Here is a 16561-nt window from a genome sequence, read left to right as displayed (position 1 = left end):
GCTGGCAGCCAGTCACCAGCAGTGTTCCTCAGAGCTCAATTCTAGGGCCACTTCTGTTCAATATATTTATCAACGATGTAGATGCAGGAGTTGAATGCACCATTAGCAAGTTTGCTGATGATACTAAACTGGGAGGTGCTGTTGACTCTCTCAAGGGACAAGAGGCCTTGCAGAGGGATCTAGATAGATTGGAGCATTGGGCAATCATCAGTGGCATGAAATTTGACAAGTCCAAATGCCGGATTCTGCACCTGGGACGGATTAAAGCCGGACACAAGTATAGATTGGGAGAGGAGTGGCTGGAGAGCAGCCCTGCAGAAAGGGATCTGGGGGTGCTGGTTGACAGCAGGCTCAATATGAGTCAGCAGTGTGCCCTGGCAGCCAAGAGGGCAAACCGCATCCTGGAGTGCATTAAACACAGTATAACCAGCTGGTCAAAATAAGTGATTATCCTGCTGTATTTAGCATTGGTGCGGCCTCACCTTGAGTATTGTGTGCAGTTCTGAGCCCCACAATTTAAGAAGGATGTTGGGGTCCTTGAATGCGTCCAGAGGAGGGCAACAAAGCTGGTGAAAGGACTGGAAGGAATGTCCTGTGAGGAGCAGCTAAGGACTCTGGGATTGTCTAGTTTGGAGAAAAGGAGGCTGAGGGGCGACCTCATTGCTCTCTACAGCTTCCTGAGGAGGGGAAGTGGAGAGGGAGGTGCTGATCTCTTCTCCCTGGTATCCAGTGACAGGACGCATGGGAATGTCTCAAAGCTGCATCAGGGGAGGTTCAGCCTTGACATTAGGAAGCATTTTTTTACTAAGACAGTAGTCAAACGCTGGAACAGGCTTCCTAGAGAGGTGGTCGATGCCCCAAGGCTGCCAGTGTTTAAGAGGCATTTGGACAATGCCCTTAATAACATGCTTTAACTTGGTCAGCCCTGGAGTGGTCAGGCAGTTGGACTAGATGATCGTTGTAGGTCCCTTCCAACTGAAATAGTCTGTTCTATTCTAAGTATATTTATACTCAAAAATACGTGAAAATGGTAAAGTACCTACTTCCTGTCCCCCCAACAGAAGACATGTTAATTAACTGATAGGCAATTATGGCCACACATTTGGCACAGACATTTCAGCATCATATGTCATAAAGTACTCTTTTGGGCCATGCCAACATCTCAGCTGAGTAAGATGAGAATAAAGATTGATTACAGAACCATGTACGTCATTCTTGTTCCAGTCACAGTGTTTGTTTAAGAACATAAAGGACTAGCTCGCATAATATAGTACGGGAGGGGGGGCGTGGAACAGAACAGAACAACTACCACCAGCCTGGCAGGATTTCAGTTAGCTTTTCTACTTTTATTAACAAGCATATAATATTATTTGGCAAAACACTGTATACAAGCATCACTATCATAAAATCAAAACATTAAGCAATAATCCCAAAAGGCTTCTTCAGACCAAAACTAGCCACCAATAGTACAAAAATCACACAGGAAACAGTATAAAAAAGTAATCTCTCAAGTGAAACCAAGTAAAAATATGGTCTTACACTGTGATAGTTTCAGTATCTTTATTATGCCACATATTGAGGATAAAGGTTTAGTGATTATACTGGTTTATTGTCCTTTAACCTTAATTTAATGTTGTTGCAGAAAAAGAACAAAGGTTTTTATCCAAGTAATTTAATTGGACAAAAAGAACTTTATTAAACCAATGCTTTTTAAATTAAAAGATACAGAAACATCAGTCTGTCCTTCAAAAATTAGGACTCCATCTTGCAGACGCACATTTAAGCAATTTTGTTCACATGAATGATTCCACTGCTTTCAGTGGAACCATCTAGGTTAGTAATAGTTACCACTGTAAGAGTTTGCAGAATTGGCCTTTTAGCCCCTATCTTGCAATCTGACCTCAGCAGATCATGGTGGCTTCAAAAGGTTTCCAAGAAGCCTTGAGGATCCACTCAAGTGGCTCAAACAACAAGAATAGAGTTTTAAATTTGTGTATAGGCATATCAAACTCCATTGTAAAAATATGACTGTTGGCTTCCCACAAAAGGCAGGTACCTAGAGAGTGTCTGTACATGATTACAGAGTTTGATGAAAGCAGACATTGAAGTATTTTTCCATGCTGATGTTAGGCACCTTAATGTTCTCTCTGCACCTTTAAAAGAGACAGAAGTCAATACCTCTCAATTATAGTTAAGTGAATCTTACGCAAAGATTCTAGTATGTATGACATTTTTTTCTTGTTATTAACTTCAGGCAGAAAAACTGAAGCATAGATTGTATTAACATCTCTGGTGAAATGTCCAAACTGAATCAATTACCTGAGGAAATACAGAAACTAGATTTTTCTGTAAAATTCAGCCTTATGTACTAAATACATTTCTTAAGTACTGCTGAGAAAATGCATTTATTAAGATTAATGTGTTATTGTACAGACTAGTTGGCTCTTTCCGATTATACTTAACTCAATGGTAAGATTCATATAATTGAAAAATAGGCTAGCTGTATAGTTCCATTTACCATCCAGTAGGAAAACAAGTGAATCTCCTAAGACTAATTATGCCATTATAACAACAATAGAGCCAGATAAGCTTTCAAAGGCTCATAGTCTATTGAAAAAAAAATAGTACCATCATAAATGTAGTCTCATTTTTGTAGTCCCACATTCCCAGAGGTGACAGTGTTGTGTATATTATTGCACAACCAATAAAAATAAATATTCTCAGGTTAGATGACACACAAAGATACCAGACATAACTATGGCACAAACCAATTTTGGATAGGCTGCATCTTTTGCATATTACTTCCACAATTCATATTGAAGTTTCTTGCTAGATCATCCATTTTATAATATTGCTGATGGGTAATTCTTGCACTTAAAGATTTTACAAGCCCATAAAATTCCAAACTTCATTCTTAAAAAAAACACAACCCCCCCCCCCCCAACAAACCACAAATGAAAATCCCAAGCAAAAACCCACTGAATGTATATATGAAAATCCCCATCTACGTTGCTTTTCAATTTAGAAGTAGATGCTACATTTACAGTTTAAACATATGCCTTATAAATGCATGTTTCTGACCCATTGCACAAAAGAATAAGCAAAGCTCTTTAGCCATACACAGTAAAGACATACAAATAAAAGCCATTCAAACCTAATATAACAGGAAGAAGCTGTAAAAACTTTTTACAGTTTTATATGCCTGCAAATAAATCTGGACCTTTGAAACAAAAAATACTCTAATGATAAAATAAAACAGAATGCTTAATAAATAATTTTTATAAAGTTAATTTTTCCAAGCTCCCAAATCTTATTTAAATTCAATATTATATATTTTCTGTGAATTACCTATTTTTAATGAAAACTATATCTAGTGAGACTCTGAGCCTGGGATAATTTAGTCTCATTGCTGCTGAGGATAATGCTACAAGATACCTTTTTACCGCAATTATTTACCAGTGTAAGTGGCTGTAAAAATTACTTCACAGTAATGCTATCTTCATTAAGATCAAACTAAATTAATCATGACCTCATCAGTATTCAAGAAATATTTATACTGAGCCCAACTTTCAGATTTAAAAGTTAAAAAAAAAAAAAAAGACAGAGAGAGAGAGAAGTCAGTATTATTTTAGCCAATATAATCTTGACATTAAATCAACTGTTTCTTAAGCTTCAGAGAAGTAAAACAGAACTTTGACCCCAAGGCTTGCCTCTGACTTGAATTCAGTTGTAGTCTAGTCTGTCTATAAAGCTAGAAAGCAAACAAATGGTGCAGACACCATCCCATCCCTCCCCATGGGAAATAGTTTTGTAATGAAGATATCTATTGTGACATGATGTGAACAATAGGGTTGTGGTTGGGGGTTTTTGTTTGTTTTATTTTTAAAAGCACTGCTGAGGTTTTATCAGGTTAAACACATTACAAAAGCAGTTACACACAATTATGAGCAATCACCAGCTATAGGTGTTAACACTGGCTACAGATGCGTACCTATATAAACAGATTTAAATATATTGATATAGCACCATAACAAATTTGAGTGATTCCAAAGGTAGTTACAAACTTGCAAACATATATTCTATACTATAGACTGTTAGAGCAAGATTTAGAACTGAATGGCAGAGAGCTTTCTGAATTTACATGTTTGTAACTGCTAACCTCTTTCAGTTGTAGAGCTACACAGGGAAACACTAAAATCCCAATAAACTTCAACAGCGCTGCATCAACATCTGATCTTGCAATAAGGTTCCACAGTGTACATATACTGAGGTAGACCAATCACAAATATATTTATTAAACCCTTAGACTGTAGCTGAACAATGAATTAGGCATTTACATGGTCTATGGGCTTGAGCTCCACATCTGTCAGGTACATTAGGGGTGCATGGAGGATGAGTGTTTATAACCATATTTGCACTCTCTGGAGGCCTCACCAACTGTAACCAGTCCCTGATTTACACTGGAAGGTATACAATGATAGCCACATGAAGAGCTCCAGAAAGGCCTATTATGTTAACTTACATATACATCCATATCACCTGCATTCACTATTCTGTGAAAAAACTACCAAAAATAGAGACTAATTAGATCTCACCTGTCCTCTTCTGTCACTTCTATTAATGCTAAAAACAGATAAAAGCTAAATTGTAGGTAAGCGAGTCCAGAAACAGCACAGCAAAAACAGAGCAAACGTCTAATTCCATCTCACACACATTCTCTAAGCCTTGACATAAAGAAGTCCCGTCTAACCCAGGTATTCAAATGTAGTGGTCTCACATCAGCATTTGCAGAGATGGCAGTACTCCACTGGCCTTACTGTGGCTCTCTTGACCATCCCCATAGTTCAGTAGACTTGTTCTTTCTCTTTGCATTTCTTTCAATTTCTTCACCATTCACCATCTATGGCCATAAATGAAAACAAGGGCCCCATTTCCAAAGACAAACAAGTGAACTTAGAGCTTCCCTCTGGCAACAGCAGAACTAGGAAAAGAAGAACTGAAAAGTTCAATTAAGAAAAGCATGGGAGATGCACAGAGCAATGTGGTGCTTGGAAAACTCAAGAAGAGGCAGTAGGATTTAGAATACTTGAATAAGCCTCTTATGGGATCAACCTCCTATTATCAAGTAACTTTAAGCAATGCTTTCTTGCAAAGTAGGGGAACACAGCTGGAAGAAGCAGGACAGTGCTAACAGGCATACTGATTTTCCTAGCCATTGACATTTTATGAAAGAATAAAGTGTTTGATATAACTGCCGTTTTCAGCTGACAGGAAAACTCAGAGTTAAAAATTATTGGCAGCCTCCAGCTGCCAATAATACTGCTTATCTTCTTTTCAGTTACTTAAGACCCCATATCAGACACACTCACATCCATGCTATATATAATGCTAAGCAGCATACAGCTTGCAGAAGTCACTTTCAACTACTACCACATTTTTATGAAGCTGACTATTTTAAAAAGCCTTTCAATCAGTGTAGTCAACACTGCTAAGCACTACTGAAGGTGGATTCTCTAAGGTGTGCGCATGGCTGTACACAGACATACATACACATATGGTAGTTTGCATCTCTCAGGGCTTGACACAAGCAAAATTATCAGTTAAGGCCAGACAGTGCCCCTGTAATCTAATCTGACCTCAAAGATAAATAGTAATTGAGCTATAAACACCTATGGTTTCATATAGAAAACAGTAAAAGAAACACAGAATTGGTTTGCAGTTAACTGAAGACTTTTTAGCTAGTGAAACGGAAATTTGTGCAACATCAACAAAAGGTGCCCAATAGCCATAGTTTTAACAGCTAATGAAATAGCAAATACTCCCTAAAGTAAAATTTGATTTTTGCAAGCCCCAGTTATATGACATATTTGCTTTAAAACAATTTCACAAGTTCAGCACTTCTGAGTATTTGTTATGATCAGATGTAATTTATGCCATGGCAAAATATTAAGGCATATTTAAAAAAATATCAAGTGAACTCATTTCAAATCAACATGCAAAGGGGGGATATTAAAACATTACTGAAATACAAAATAAAGAACAAACATTGTGCAAAACTAATGAAGTAATTGGATCTCCAGGCTTTTAGGAAGTTTTTAATGCAGCACAATAAATATCACCAGTCACTGTATCATTAGGTATGTTCAATGCTCTGTAGAACGGCTTGATTAAAGCTGACATAATTGGGCATACTACATAAAACAAGAACACCTCAGAAAAACATACTGAAACAAGTTGTAAAGCTGAAAGACAAAAAAATAAGTAAATGTAGTAATTTGGTGTTAAAAGCAACATTTTAAATCTCTCCCACACCATTTTAACTTATTTTTGTGTAACTACAAATAGATGAATCAGGCTGAGCTCCATGGAACTGTGAAGTGTTTTCACTACCTGTAAACTCAGTGCTGGTAGAATCCTGTTGAGTTGTGATTTATTTCATTTGTACAAAAATAAATATATATATATATATAGGGTTTTTTTGTCCAAAAATCCATGCAGCACATCCCTAGAAATATTCAGAAGGACAGTCTGCTATAGAAGCACTACAGTCTTCCAAAATGATTCTGCTGGTTTGTGTCACATGAGAGTTAAGTGCTGCACTAAGGTGCCAGATGATAGTCTCTGCAAAAAAACCTGTCCAGAAGGACAATAAAGTTCTCCTACAGCAAGTCCATTTTGGGTCTGTAATGTAGCAGTAGAGGTGCTTTCTGCAAGACAGAATCATCAGACAGGTTAAGGGGCAAAACCAAAATGAATTCATATACTTTATAAATAAAATGTATCTGTTTCATAAATTAAAGCTTAGAGAGACTATCAGAGTAGCTATATTCCAAAATTTCACCAAGATACCCCACTTATGGAGCCCCCCCCAAAATAATCCTTCTACTTTTGTCTCAGTAATTGATCATCCTAAGAGTAGCTAACTAACACTGGCCATCTAGAATGGAACTTGTTCCCAGCAGCAGCTAATCACAAACCCTTGGGGAAGGGCATAAGAACAGGGCAAGTAAATAGCAATAGTCTCCAGAATGTTCCCCAATCTCAAACAATTCAGGAACTTCCTAAGCCAGATGTAGAGCCTTGTATTAATAGTCCTCACCCAATAATTCTTCTGTGAATTTACCCATTGCTTTTTTAAACCTATGTAAACTTTTAACATCTACAACATCCTGCAGTACAGAGTTCTATAGTTCAAGTTTACACAACATAAAGAATGGTCATAAAAGCCTCTTCTGCATGAGTTTGTGTGAATTGGCTCTTTAGGTACTTATGTGCATGGATGGAACAATAGTTACCTGAAAAGAGCAGGCCAAAGAGAGGAAAAGTACATGCTCAGAATCACGGAATGATTGAGGTTGGAATGTCATCTGGTCCAACCCCCCTGCTCAAGCACAGTCACCTAGAGCCAGTTGCCCAGGACCATATCCAAATGGCTTTTGAATATCTCCAAGGAGGGAGACTCCACAACATCCCTGGACAACCCTTTCCAGTGCTCGGTCACCCTCACAGTGAAAAAGTGTTTCCTGATGTTCAGATGGAGCCTCTGTGTTGCAGCTTGTGCCCAGTGCCTCTTGTCCTGTCACTGGGCACCACTGAAAAGAGCCTGGCTCTGTCCTCTTTGTACCCTCCCTTCAGATATTTGGACACATTGATGAGATACCCCATGAGCCTTCTCTTCTCTAGGCTAAACAGTCCCAGGTGTCTCAGCCTTTTCTCATAGGAGAGATACTCTAGTCCCTTAATCATCTTTGTGACCCTTCGCTGGACTCTCTCCAGTATGTCCATGTCTCTCTTGTACTGGGGAGCCCAGATCGGGACACAGGACTCCAGGTGTGGCCTCACCAGTGCTGAGTAGAGGGTGTGGAATAATTGCTGGAGGTGACTTAGAAATTAAACTTATATTCACACTTGTAGGTAAGGCACAGCATTGAAGAAGCTTCCCGGGTGGAATGCGGCTGACATCCAAGGAATCCATTCCACAGAAGTTCCCTAGGCCTGCAACCTTAGATGTCGGTAACGCCAGGGGAACTTGGTGTGCTGACTCTAAGAGGCGCTGCTCAGAGGGTGGAGCGGTGTGGAGATACCGCGGCCAGGCTCTGCGATTATATGGGAACGTGAAGGTGTCATGGAACTGATAAGCTGCATATTTGCTACCCTGGGCCAACAGCCTGTCATGTTTTTGACAAAATGCTGTCCTTTTGGTGAACCTTGCTCATTATAACATCATTATAATACCAAAACACACCTCCATCCCAAAAGCTACCCACCTCCAAGGTGCGACCACCCCTCACTGAGCTTGTGCTCTGAATTTTCCTAGTTTATACCTTTAAAAGCAAAGTGAGAAAACTTTACACCAATCCTAAACAAAGGTATGTATGACTAGATTCACTCAAGCTCCACCTGGAAGGTAAAAAATAGTATAAAATAGCTTAAGAGAGAAAGAATGTTGGGGAAGACACCATTGTGTACCACTCTGACCTCTGGGATCAGTTGACGGGCTGAGCCTCTCTTCCCCCACATCGGGACACCTTTGGGTAAGAGTCAAACACTTGGTTATACCAAGTGCCTCCCCAGGAAACTTAGAACTCTCTCTAGAGTCGCTTTATCATCTTTTAACATGTTTGTAGCTGGCAGTGTCACTCATACTCTTGGTATTTGCATGTGCTTTGCAGACAGTGAATTTATCACCGGTAATCCAAAGAACCTGTGTAACTGTTGCTTTAATAAACTGCACTCTTCATTAATCTAGCCGTGGTAGTTCTCATTGAACATGACCAGACTCTTTAAGTGTGGCTGTGGTAGTTCATGCAACACGACTAGACTGGGGGGTGCATCGCGTTATTTGTGAATCCGTAATCATGAAAGTTCAGTACACTGAATGCGACCGGACTTATAACGTTGTCAAATTACTTTAATGCTGTCACCTTAATCAACTTTGCAAAGCTGTTTCAGTTGAAAGCCCTGAGAGGGCTCTGACAGGCTCTGATGGGTGGCTACCTATACCATCCTTAGAAAATAAACCGTTGACCAAGTCTGAGACTAAAACTGGGCTTAGCCGCACCTAGACTCCTCTCTGAGAAGGAGTTCAGAAAGCAAGGGGGTCCTGTCTGAACTTCGTGACTCAATGGGGGGTTTCCCCCCCAGCCACTCCTCAGACTCCTACGTGACAGTAACTTTTAACGCAACAGAGGGGAAAGATCACCTCCCTCCACCTGCCAGCAATACTTTGCCTGATGCATCCATTAGGCATACAATTAGCCTTCTTTGCTGCAAGGGCACATTGCTGGCTCTTGTTCAACCTGATGTCCACCAGGACCCCAGGTCCTTTTCTGCCAAGCTGCTTTCCAGCTGGGTAGCCCCAAGCATATATTGGTGCGTGGGGTTGTTCTTCCCCAGGTGCAGGACTTTGCCTTTCTCCTTGTTGAACTGCATGAGGCTCTTCATGAACTTCTTGAACTTCATGAAGATAGTGTGTGAAAGTCTCCCAAGGACCAATAAGCTCCTGAAACTAGCAGTTCTGTTGAATCCACAAGACCCGATAAACGCAGAACACCAAGGATCTGCTTAAGGCCAAGGCCATAAGCAAACACTGGCATTAACAATGGGTTGCACAACTCGGACCACATCCAAGAAAGTGGTGGCTGCTATACGTAGATGAAAACTGTAGGATTATATATACACCTGAATAGACAAGGGACTGCTGAGGGACTTTCTGAACACCTATCTGAAAGCCACTAGCATGTCAGTATGACCCTCTACTTCTTAGTAGACAGATGGGGTTGGCCTCCCTACTGTTGCTCCAATCCAATAATTACAAGCACATGTGCACAAGTGAATTATGTTAACTATTCACACAGTACAATTACTTATCTACTGGATGGAGTTAGTTTTCTTCATAGCAGCTCTTACGGTGCTATGTTTTGGATTTGTGACCAAAACAGCGTTGATAACACGCCCATATTTTAGTTATTGCTGAACAGTGCTTGCATAGCATCGAGGCCTTCTGTTTCTCACACTGCCCCATCAGCTGGGGGTGCACAAGAAGTTGGGAGGGGACTCAATAAAAGCTGTGGGAAAGAAGGAGAAAGGGGGGGATGTTTGGACCATTATGCATGAGGAAGCCCTGCTTTCCTGGAAATGGCTAAACAGCTGCCTGCCCACAGGAAGTAGTGAATAAATTCCTTATTTTGCTCTGCTTGCACACAGAGCTTTGCTTTACCCATTAAACTGTCTTTATCTCAACCCACAGTTTTTCTTACTTTTACCCTTCCAATCCTCTCCCCCATCCTGCTGGGAGGGAACAAGCAAGTGACTGTGTGGTGCCTAGCTGCCTACTGGGGTTAAACCACAACACACAGAACTCTTCCAAGCAGATCCCTGAACAGACCAAAGCCTACTCTCCTGAAGTTGAGGGATGCGATCCTGCCATTTACCTTGTTCCTTTCTTTCAACACAGACCCTGGCTGCCCCCTCCCTCATTACGGCTCTTGTATCTCTAGGGTCTTAGAGAAAATCCCATCAGTCTCCATTTCATCACCTTTGATGCCATGCAGTCTGCTGACCTCCTCCCTGCAGCTCCTTTACTTCACAACAGAGATTCTCCACCAACACACATCTTCTGTAAACAAGGGCACCATCTCCCCCTACTCCAGCCTTAGCAAGAAACCCCAGGCACTCCCTGCAGCCAAAGGCCTGGAGAGATGCATCTTCCTCTGGAGCTCAGTCTGAGTCAAGACCTCTGATATTCCAGGGATAGTCGCTCTAGTTAGTGCTGGGGACCATGACCTGAAGCACATCATTACTGTCGCTAAGCACACATAAGCTACCCTCAGCAGAGTTTCTAGCCAATTTCTGCATACCCTACCATAACAAATGTTATGCCTTCTTACTACTTCTATTAGTGCTAGGCCCAGCAGTTATATAGGCCTCTCCCTAGCACCTGCTGAAAGTGTGATTGACTGTTCCTAATCAGGAGTCAGCTGGAACAAAAGCTCAAAGCACCCTTTGATCAAGAACAACTGACAGAGCTCATTAGCTGCTGCTAGAATCACAGTCTCCTGCAGCTATCCTTTCCCAGCAACATCAGGCACCCTGAAGTTCCTCAAGGGGTTCCTAGGAGTCCCCTGATGATCTCAGAAGTTGTTCCCATTCCCAGAAAATCTAGACAATCTAAAAGCAGAGCCCAGAAACTGCTGTGCAAACTGCTGCATCTGTTGGATGCTTCTGTTAGCTGTACTAAGCCAGGAGAAGATGGAGAATGTTTTATGAACAAATGTAGGGTTTCTCAAACATTGGCAGGACACGATATCTATTGTGTACTGACCACCTTTTCCTGATGGGGTACAAGTAGTTCCAGCTCCCCTGGCAGAAATAAGGATGAATCAGGTTCCTTGAACAGTGGATGAATTATGAGAATTAGCTGCCCAAATGCACCCCCGCTATTCACAACAACTGTCCATGCAGCAAAATGCAGGGGAACCTATCGGGAATCAATGGGTAGAGATAACACAGTGTGTTATGAAGTATTAGGGACTAGGTTCAGAAGAAAAGGGAAAAATTTCTTACATGGATCAAGAAAAAACAGGGACTTACAGTAACTGCAAAGATGGACAGTAGAGAAGAGGTTGAAGAGAAATAGGTGCAGGAAACAGTGACAATAAGGTTAGTAAATCAGAAGAAATGGACCAAATCTGTGTAAGGCTGTGGAAAGTGTTAAAGGATTCAGGAGAAAATATGGGATAAGCTAAAAAGAGTGATACAACAGCTGAAAAGAAGAGCAGTAGCAGCAGTATACCTCAGTGCTCAAGCTCCGCTGCCCTACCCCCAATTGGTGAAAACCAACAATAGGGAAGTCGCCGAGGCGAGCAGCTCCGGTGCCAGCACCATCCGCAGCGGAGCGCTCTAGAGAGGTGCACAGGGGGGGTTTCCCGAACTGGGGAAACCTCAGGGGGAGCTGAGAGCCGCCAGGAGCTCGCGCGACAGCGGCTGAAGAGACCTGGGCGGGGCCAGGAGCAACGGCAGCCAAGCTCCCCCAACGTATAAAAGAAGCCCCTAGGGAGCGCCCCCTTGTGGCGCTCAGGAAGGGCGCTCAAGCTCGACCAGGGAGCGATGGTATCCACCCGGCAGAAAGCCATGGCCTCTCTAAGCTCTGCACCCACCACGACTGACGCAGCTTCCCACACAGAGCTCCGGTGGGAACACGCTGCTACCCAGGTGGCAGGCTACAGGGTGTGCCCTACTCTTATGCCAGTACTGGATGGCAGTAGTGAGCACACCTGTAGGAGGTGCGCCCAGCTAGAGGAACTCCTCAGCTTAGTGGCAGAGCTCTGGGAGGAAGTGAGTAGGTTGAGGAGTATCAGGGAGTCTGAGAGAGAGAGAGAGAGAGCGCGCACTGGAATCGCACCCTACCTTCCCTGAGACAGGCCCAACAGGCAGAGAGGATGCATGATATGGAGGATTCCCTATCCTCTCTCTGCCTGGCTGAACACAGTGACTTAAGGGATAGGGGGCAATGGCAACAAGTTCCTGCCCGGCACAGCAGGCGCGTCTCCTCTGTGACTACCCCACCTTCCCAGGTGCCCTTGCATAATAGGTACGAGGCTCTGCAAGTGGAACCAAACAATGACAAGGACGATGGTTCATCTAGCTTGGAGGTGTCGCCAAGGTTAAGTCAACCTACGCCCTGCGTCAAAACTGCTTCCATAAAGAAAAAAAGACTGGTCATTGTCATAGGAGACTCCCTTCTGAAGGGAACAGAAGGCCCAATATACAGACCGGACCCACTTCTTAGGGAAGTCTGCTGCCTCCCTGGGGCCTGGGTTAAAGAAGTGAAGAGAAAACTTCCTACCCTGGTACAGCCCTCAGATTATTATCCAGTATTGTTTTTTCAGGTAGGCAGCGATGAAGCTGCAACTAGAAGTCCGAGGGCAATCAAGAGAGACTTCAGGGCCTTGGGACGACTGGTTAAGGGATCAGGAGCACAAGTAGTGTTCTCCTCTATCCTTCCAGTTGCAGGGAACGATGAGGGAAGAAACAGGAAGAGCCAGCAGATCAATACCTGGCTCCGAGCCTGGTGTCACTGGCAGAATTTTGGGTTTATTTGATCATGGGTCAGTCTACACGACACCAGGCCTGCTGGCGACAGACGGGGTATGCCTGTCTCAAAGGGGGAAAAGGATCTTTGTGCAGGAGTTATCAGGGCTCATTGAAAGAGCTTTAAACTAGATTTGAAGGGGAAGGGATAAAACCAGGCCTGCTAGAGATAAGCCTGAGGGCGGCACGCCAATGTTTGGGGGACAGCGTGCTAGCGAGGTCCTTCGGTCTGCCATCTCAGTGGAGGTAGAGGATGGAGATCCATGCGGCAGCAAAGACGCAAGGGTTATGAATGCGTTAGAAACCACAGAAGCGCCTGAGAATGGTCACGTAGGAATTAGGGCTTCTCCCCCCAAAAAGGTGGCAGCACCAATGGCCCAACTGAAGTGCATCTACACCAAAGCACACAGCATGGGCAACAAACAGGAGGAGCTGGAAGCCATTGTGCAGCTGGAAAACCAATATAGTTGCCATCACAGAAACATGGTGGGATGGATGACTCGCACAACTGGAGTGCTGCAATGGATGGCTATAAGCTCTTCAGAAGGGATAGGCAAGGAAGGAGAGGCGGTGGGGTAGCCCTGTATGTTAGGGAGTGTTTTGACTGTCTAGAGCTTGATGATGGTGACGATAGGGTTGAGTGTTTATGGGTAAGAATCAGGGGGAAGGCCAACAAGGCAGATATCGTGGTGGGAGTCTGTTACAGACCACCCAACCACGATGAAGAGGCAGACGAAATATTCTATAAGCAGCTGGGAGAAGTCTCACAATCGCTAGCCCTTGTTCTCGTGGGGGACTTCAACTTGCCAGATGTCTGCTGGAAATACAACACAGCAGAGAGGAAACAGTCTAGGAGGTTCCTGGAGTGTGTGGCAGATAACTTCCTGACACAGCTGATGAGCGAGCCAACTAGGGAAGGCGCCCCGCTGGACCTGTTGTTTGCGAACAGAGAAGGACTTGTGAGTGATGTGACGGTTGGAAGCTGTCTTGGGCATAGCGATCATGAAATGATAGAGGTTTTGATTCTTGGAGAAGTAAGGAGGGGGGTCAGCAGAACTGCTGTCTTGGACTTCCGGAGGGCAGACTTTGGCCTGTTTAGGAGCCTGGTTGACAGAGTCCCTTGGGAAGCAGTCCTGAAGGGCAAAGGAGTCCAGGAAGGCTGGACATTCTTCAAGAAGGAAATCTTAAAGGCGCAGGAGCAGGCCATCCCCATGTGCCGAAAGACGAGCCAGCGGGGAAGAAGACCGGCCTGGCTGACCAGAGAGCTTTGGCTGGAACTCAGGAAAAAAAGGAGAGTTTATGACCTTTGGAAGAAGGGGCAGGCCACTCAGGAGGACTACAAAGATGTCGTGAGGTTATGCAGGGAGAAAATTAGAAGGGCCAAAGTCCAACTAGAACTTAATCTGGCTACTGCCGTAAAAGACAATAAAAAATGTTTCTATAAATAGATTAACAATGAAAGGAGGGCTAAGGAGAATCTCCATCCTTTATTGGACGTGGGGGGAAACACAGTGACAACAGATGAGGAAAAGGCCGAGGTACTTAATGCCTTCTTTGCCTCAGTCTTTACTGGTAAGACCAGTTGTTCTCAGGGCACCCAGCCCCCTGAGCTGGAAGACAGGGACGGGGAGCAGAATGAAGCACCCATAATCCAAGGGGAAATGGTTAGCGACCTGCTACACCACTTCTTAGACACACACAAGTCTATGGGGCCGGATGGGATCCACCCAAGAGTACTGAGGGAGCTGGCAAAAGTGCTCACCAAGCCACTTTCAATCCTTTATCAGCAGTCCTGGCTAACCGGGGAGGTCCCAGTTGACTGGAGGCTAGCAAATGTGACGCCCATCTACAAGAAGGGCTGGAAGGAGGACCCGGGGAACTACAGGCCTGTCAGCCTGACCTCGGTGCCAGGGAAGATTATGGAGCGGATCATCTTGAGTGCCATCACACGGCACGTACAGGACAACCAGGTGATCAGGCCCAGTCAGCATGGGTTTATGAAAGGCAGGTCCTGCTGGACTAACCTGATCTCCTTCTACGACAAGGTGACCCGCTTAGTGGATGAGGGAAAGGCTGTGGATGTTGTCTACCTAGACTTCAGTAAAGCCTTTGACACCGTTTCCCGCAGCATTCTCCTGGAGAAACTGGCTGCTCATGGCTTGGACGGGTGTACTCTTCCCTGGGTAAAAAACTGGCTGGATGGCCGGGCCCAAAGAGTGGTGGTGAATGGAGTTAAATCCAGTTGGCGGCCGGTCACAAGTGGTGCTCACCAGGGCTCAGTATCGGGGCCAGTTCTGTTTAATATCTTTATCAATGGGGAGGGGACGAGGGGATTGAGTGCGCCCTCAGTAAGTTTGCAGATGACACCAAGTTGTGCGGGAGTGTTGATCTGCTTGAGGGGAGGAAGGCTGTACAGAGGGATCTGGACAGGCTGGATCGATGGGCCGACGCCAATTGTATGAGGTTCAACAAGGCTAAGTACCAGGTCCTGCACGTGGGTCACAATAACCCCATGCAACGCTACAGGCTTGGGGAAGAGTGGCTGGAAAGCTGCCAGGCAGAAAAGGACCTGGGGTGTTGGTTGGCAGCCAGCTGAATATGAGCCAGCAGTGTGCCCAGGTGGCCAAGAAAGCCAATGGCATCCTGGCTTGTATCAAAAATAGTGTGGCCAGCAGGACTAGGGAAGTGATCGTGCCCCTGTACTTGGCCCTGGTGAGGCTGCACCTCGAATACTGTGTTCCGTTTTGGGCCCCCCACTACAAGAGAGACATTGAGGTGCTGGAGCATATCCAAAGAAGAGCAACGAAGCTGGTGAAGGGTCTAGAGCAGAAGTCTTATGAGGAGCGGCTGAGGGAACTGGGGTTGTTTAGCCTGGAGAAAAGGAGGCTCAGGGGAGACCTTATTGCTCTCTACAACTACCTGAAAGGAGGTTGTAGAGAGGTGGGGTCGGTCTCTTCTCCCAGGTAACAAGGGATAGGATGAGAGGAAATGGCCTCAAGTTGCGCCATTGGAGGTTTAGACTGGATATTAGGAAAAGTTTCTTCACCGAAAGGGTGGTCAAGCATTGGAACAGGCTGCTCAGGGAAGTGGTTGAGTCACCATCCCTGAAGGTATTTAAAAGACATGTAGATGTGGTGCTTAGGGACATAGTTTAGTGGTGGATTTGGCAGTGCTAGGTTAACGGTTGGACTTGATGATCTTAAAGGTCTTTTCCAACCTAAACGATTCTATGATTCTGTGAAGTCTGCTTTGGGCCCAGTGTTACCCATACGAATGGGTGCCTGTGTGCTGAATACATTGGGATCCTCGGCAGGGGAACCCCAGTACTTTGTATGAAGTAGAGAAAAAAAATACGGTGTTTTCCTGGACACAGGAGCATGAATCAGTTTGTCTAAAACTTTTCTTAAAGAATCTATTCAACAAGAAAATATGAAGGTAGCCTCCTTCAATAGGATGGAAGGAAAAGGCC

At 44.2% G+C, this 16561-nt stretch overlaps 1 protein-coding gene across 8 annotated transcripts in view; it reads right to left on the bottom strand.

Moving 5' to 3' along the window:
• Positions 1 to 16561, bottom strand: part of LOC140650550 (polycomb group RING finger protein 3-like) — a 187929-nt gene that overhangs the window by 39289 nt on the left and 132079 nt on the right. For 5 of the 8 annotated variants that reach the window (XM_072859016.1, XM_072859012.1, XM_072859009.1 and 2 more), the window contains one exon: positions 1332 to 6707. The exons of 2 other annotated variants lie outside the window; for them this stretch is intronic. In XM_072859016.1, the coding sequence (XP_072715117.1) occupies positions 6660 to 6707 (48 nt within the window). In that variant the 3' untranslated portion in view covers positions 1332 to 6659. Of the gene's footprint in view, positions 1 to 1331; positions 6708 to 16561 lie in introns of those variants that run through there. One more of the 8 variants, XM_072859014.1, reaches the window with a different exon arrangement.

The sequence above is a fragment of the Ciconia boyciana genome, chromosome 4, assembly GCF_034638445.1.
Source record: "Ciconia boyciana chromosome 4, ASM3463844v1, whole genome shotgun sequence".
Classification (NCBI taxonomy): Eukaryota; Metazoa; Chordata; class Aves; order Ciconiiformes; family Ciconiidae; genus Ciconia; species Ciconia boyciana.
This window is presented reverse-complemented; position numbering and strand designations above follow the sequence as displayed.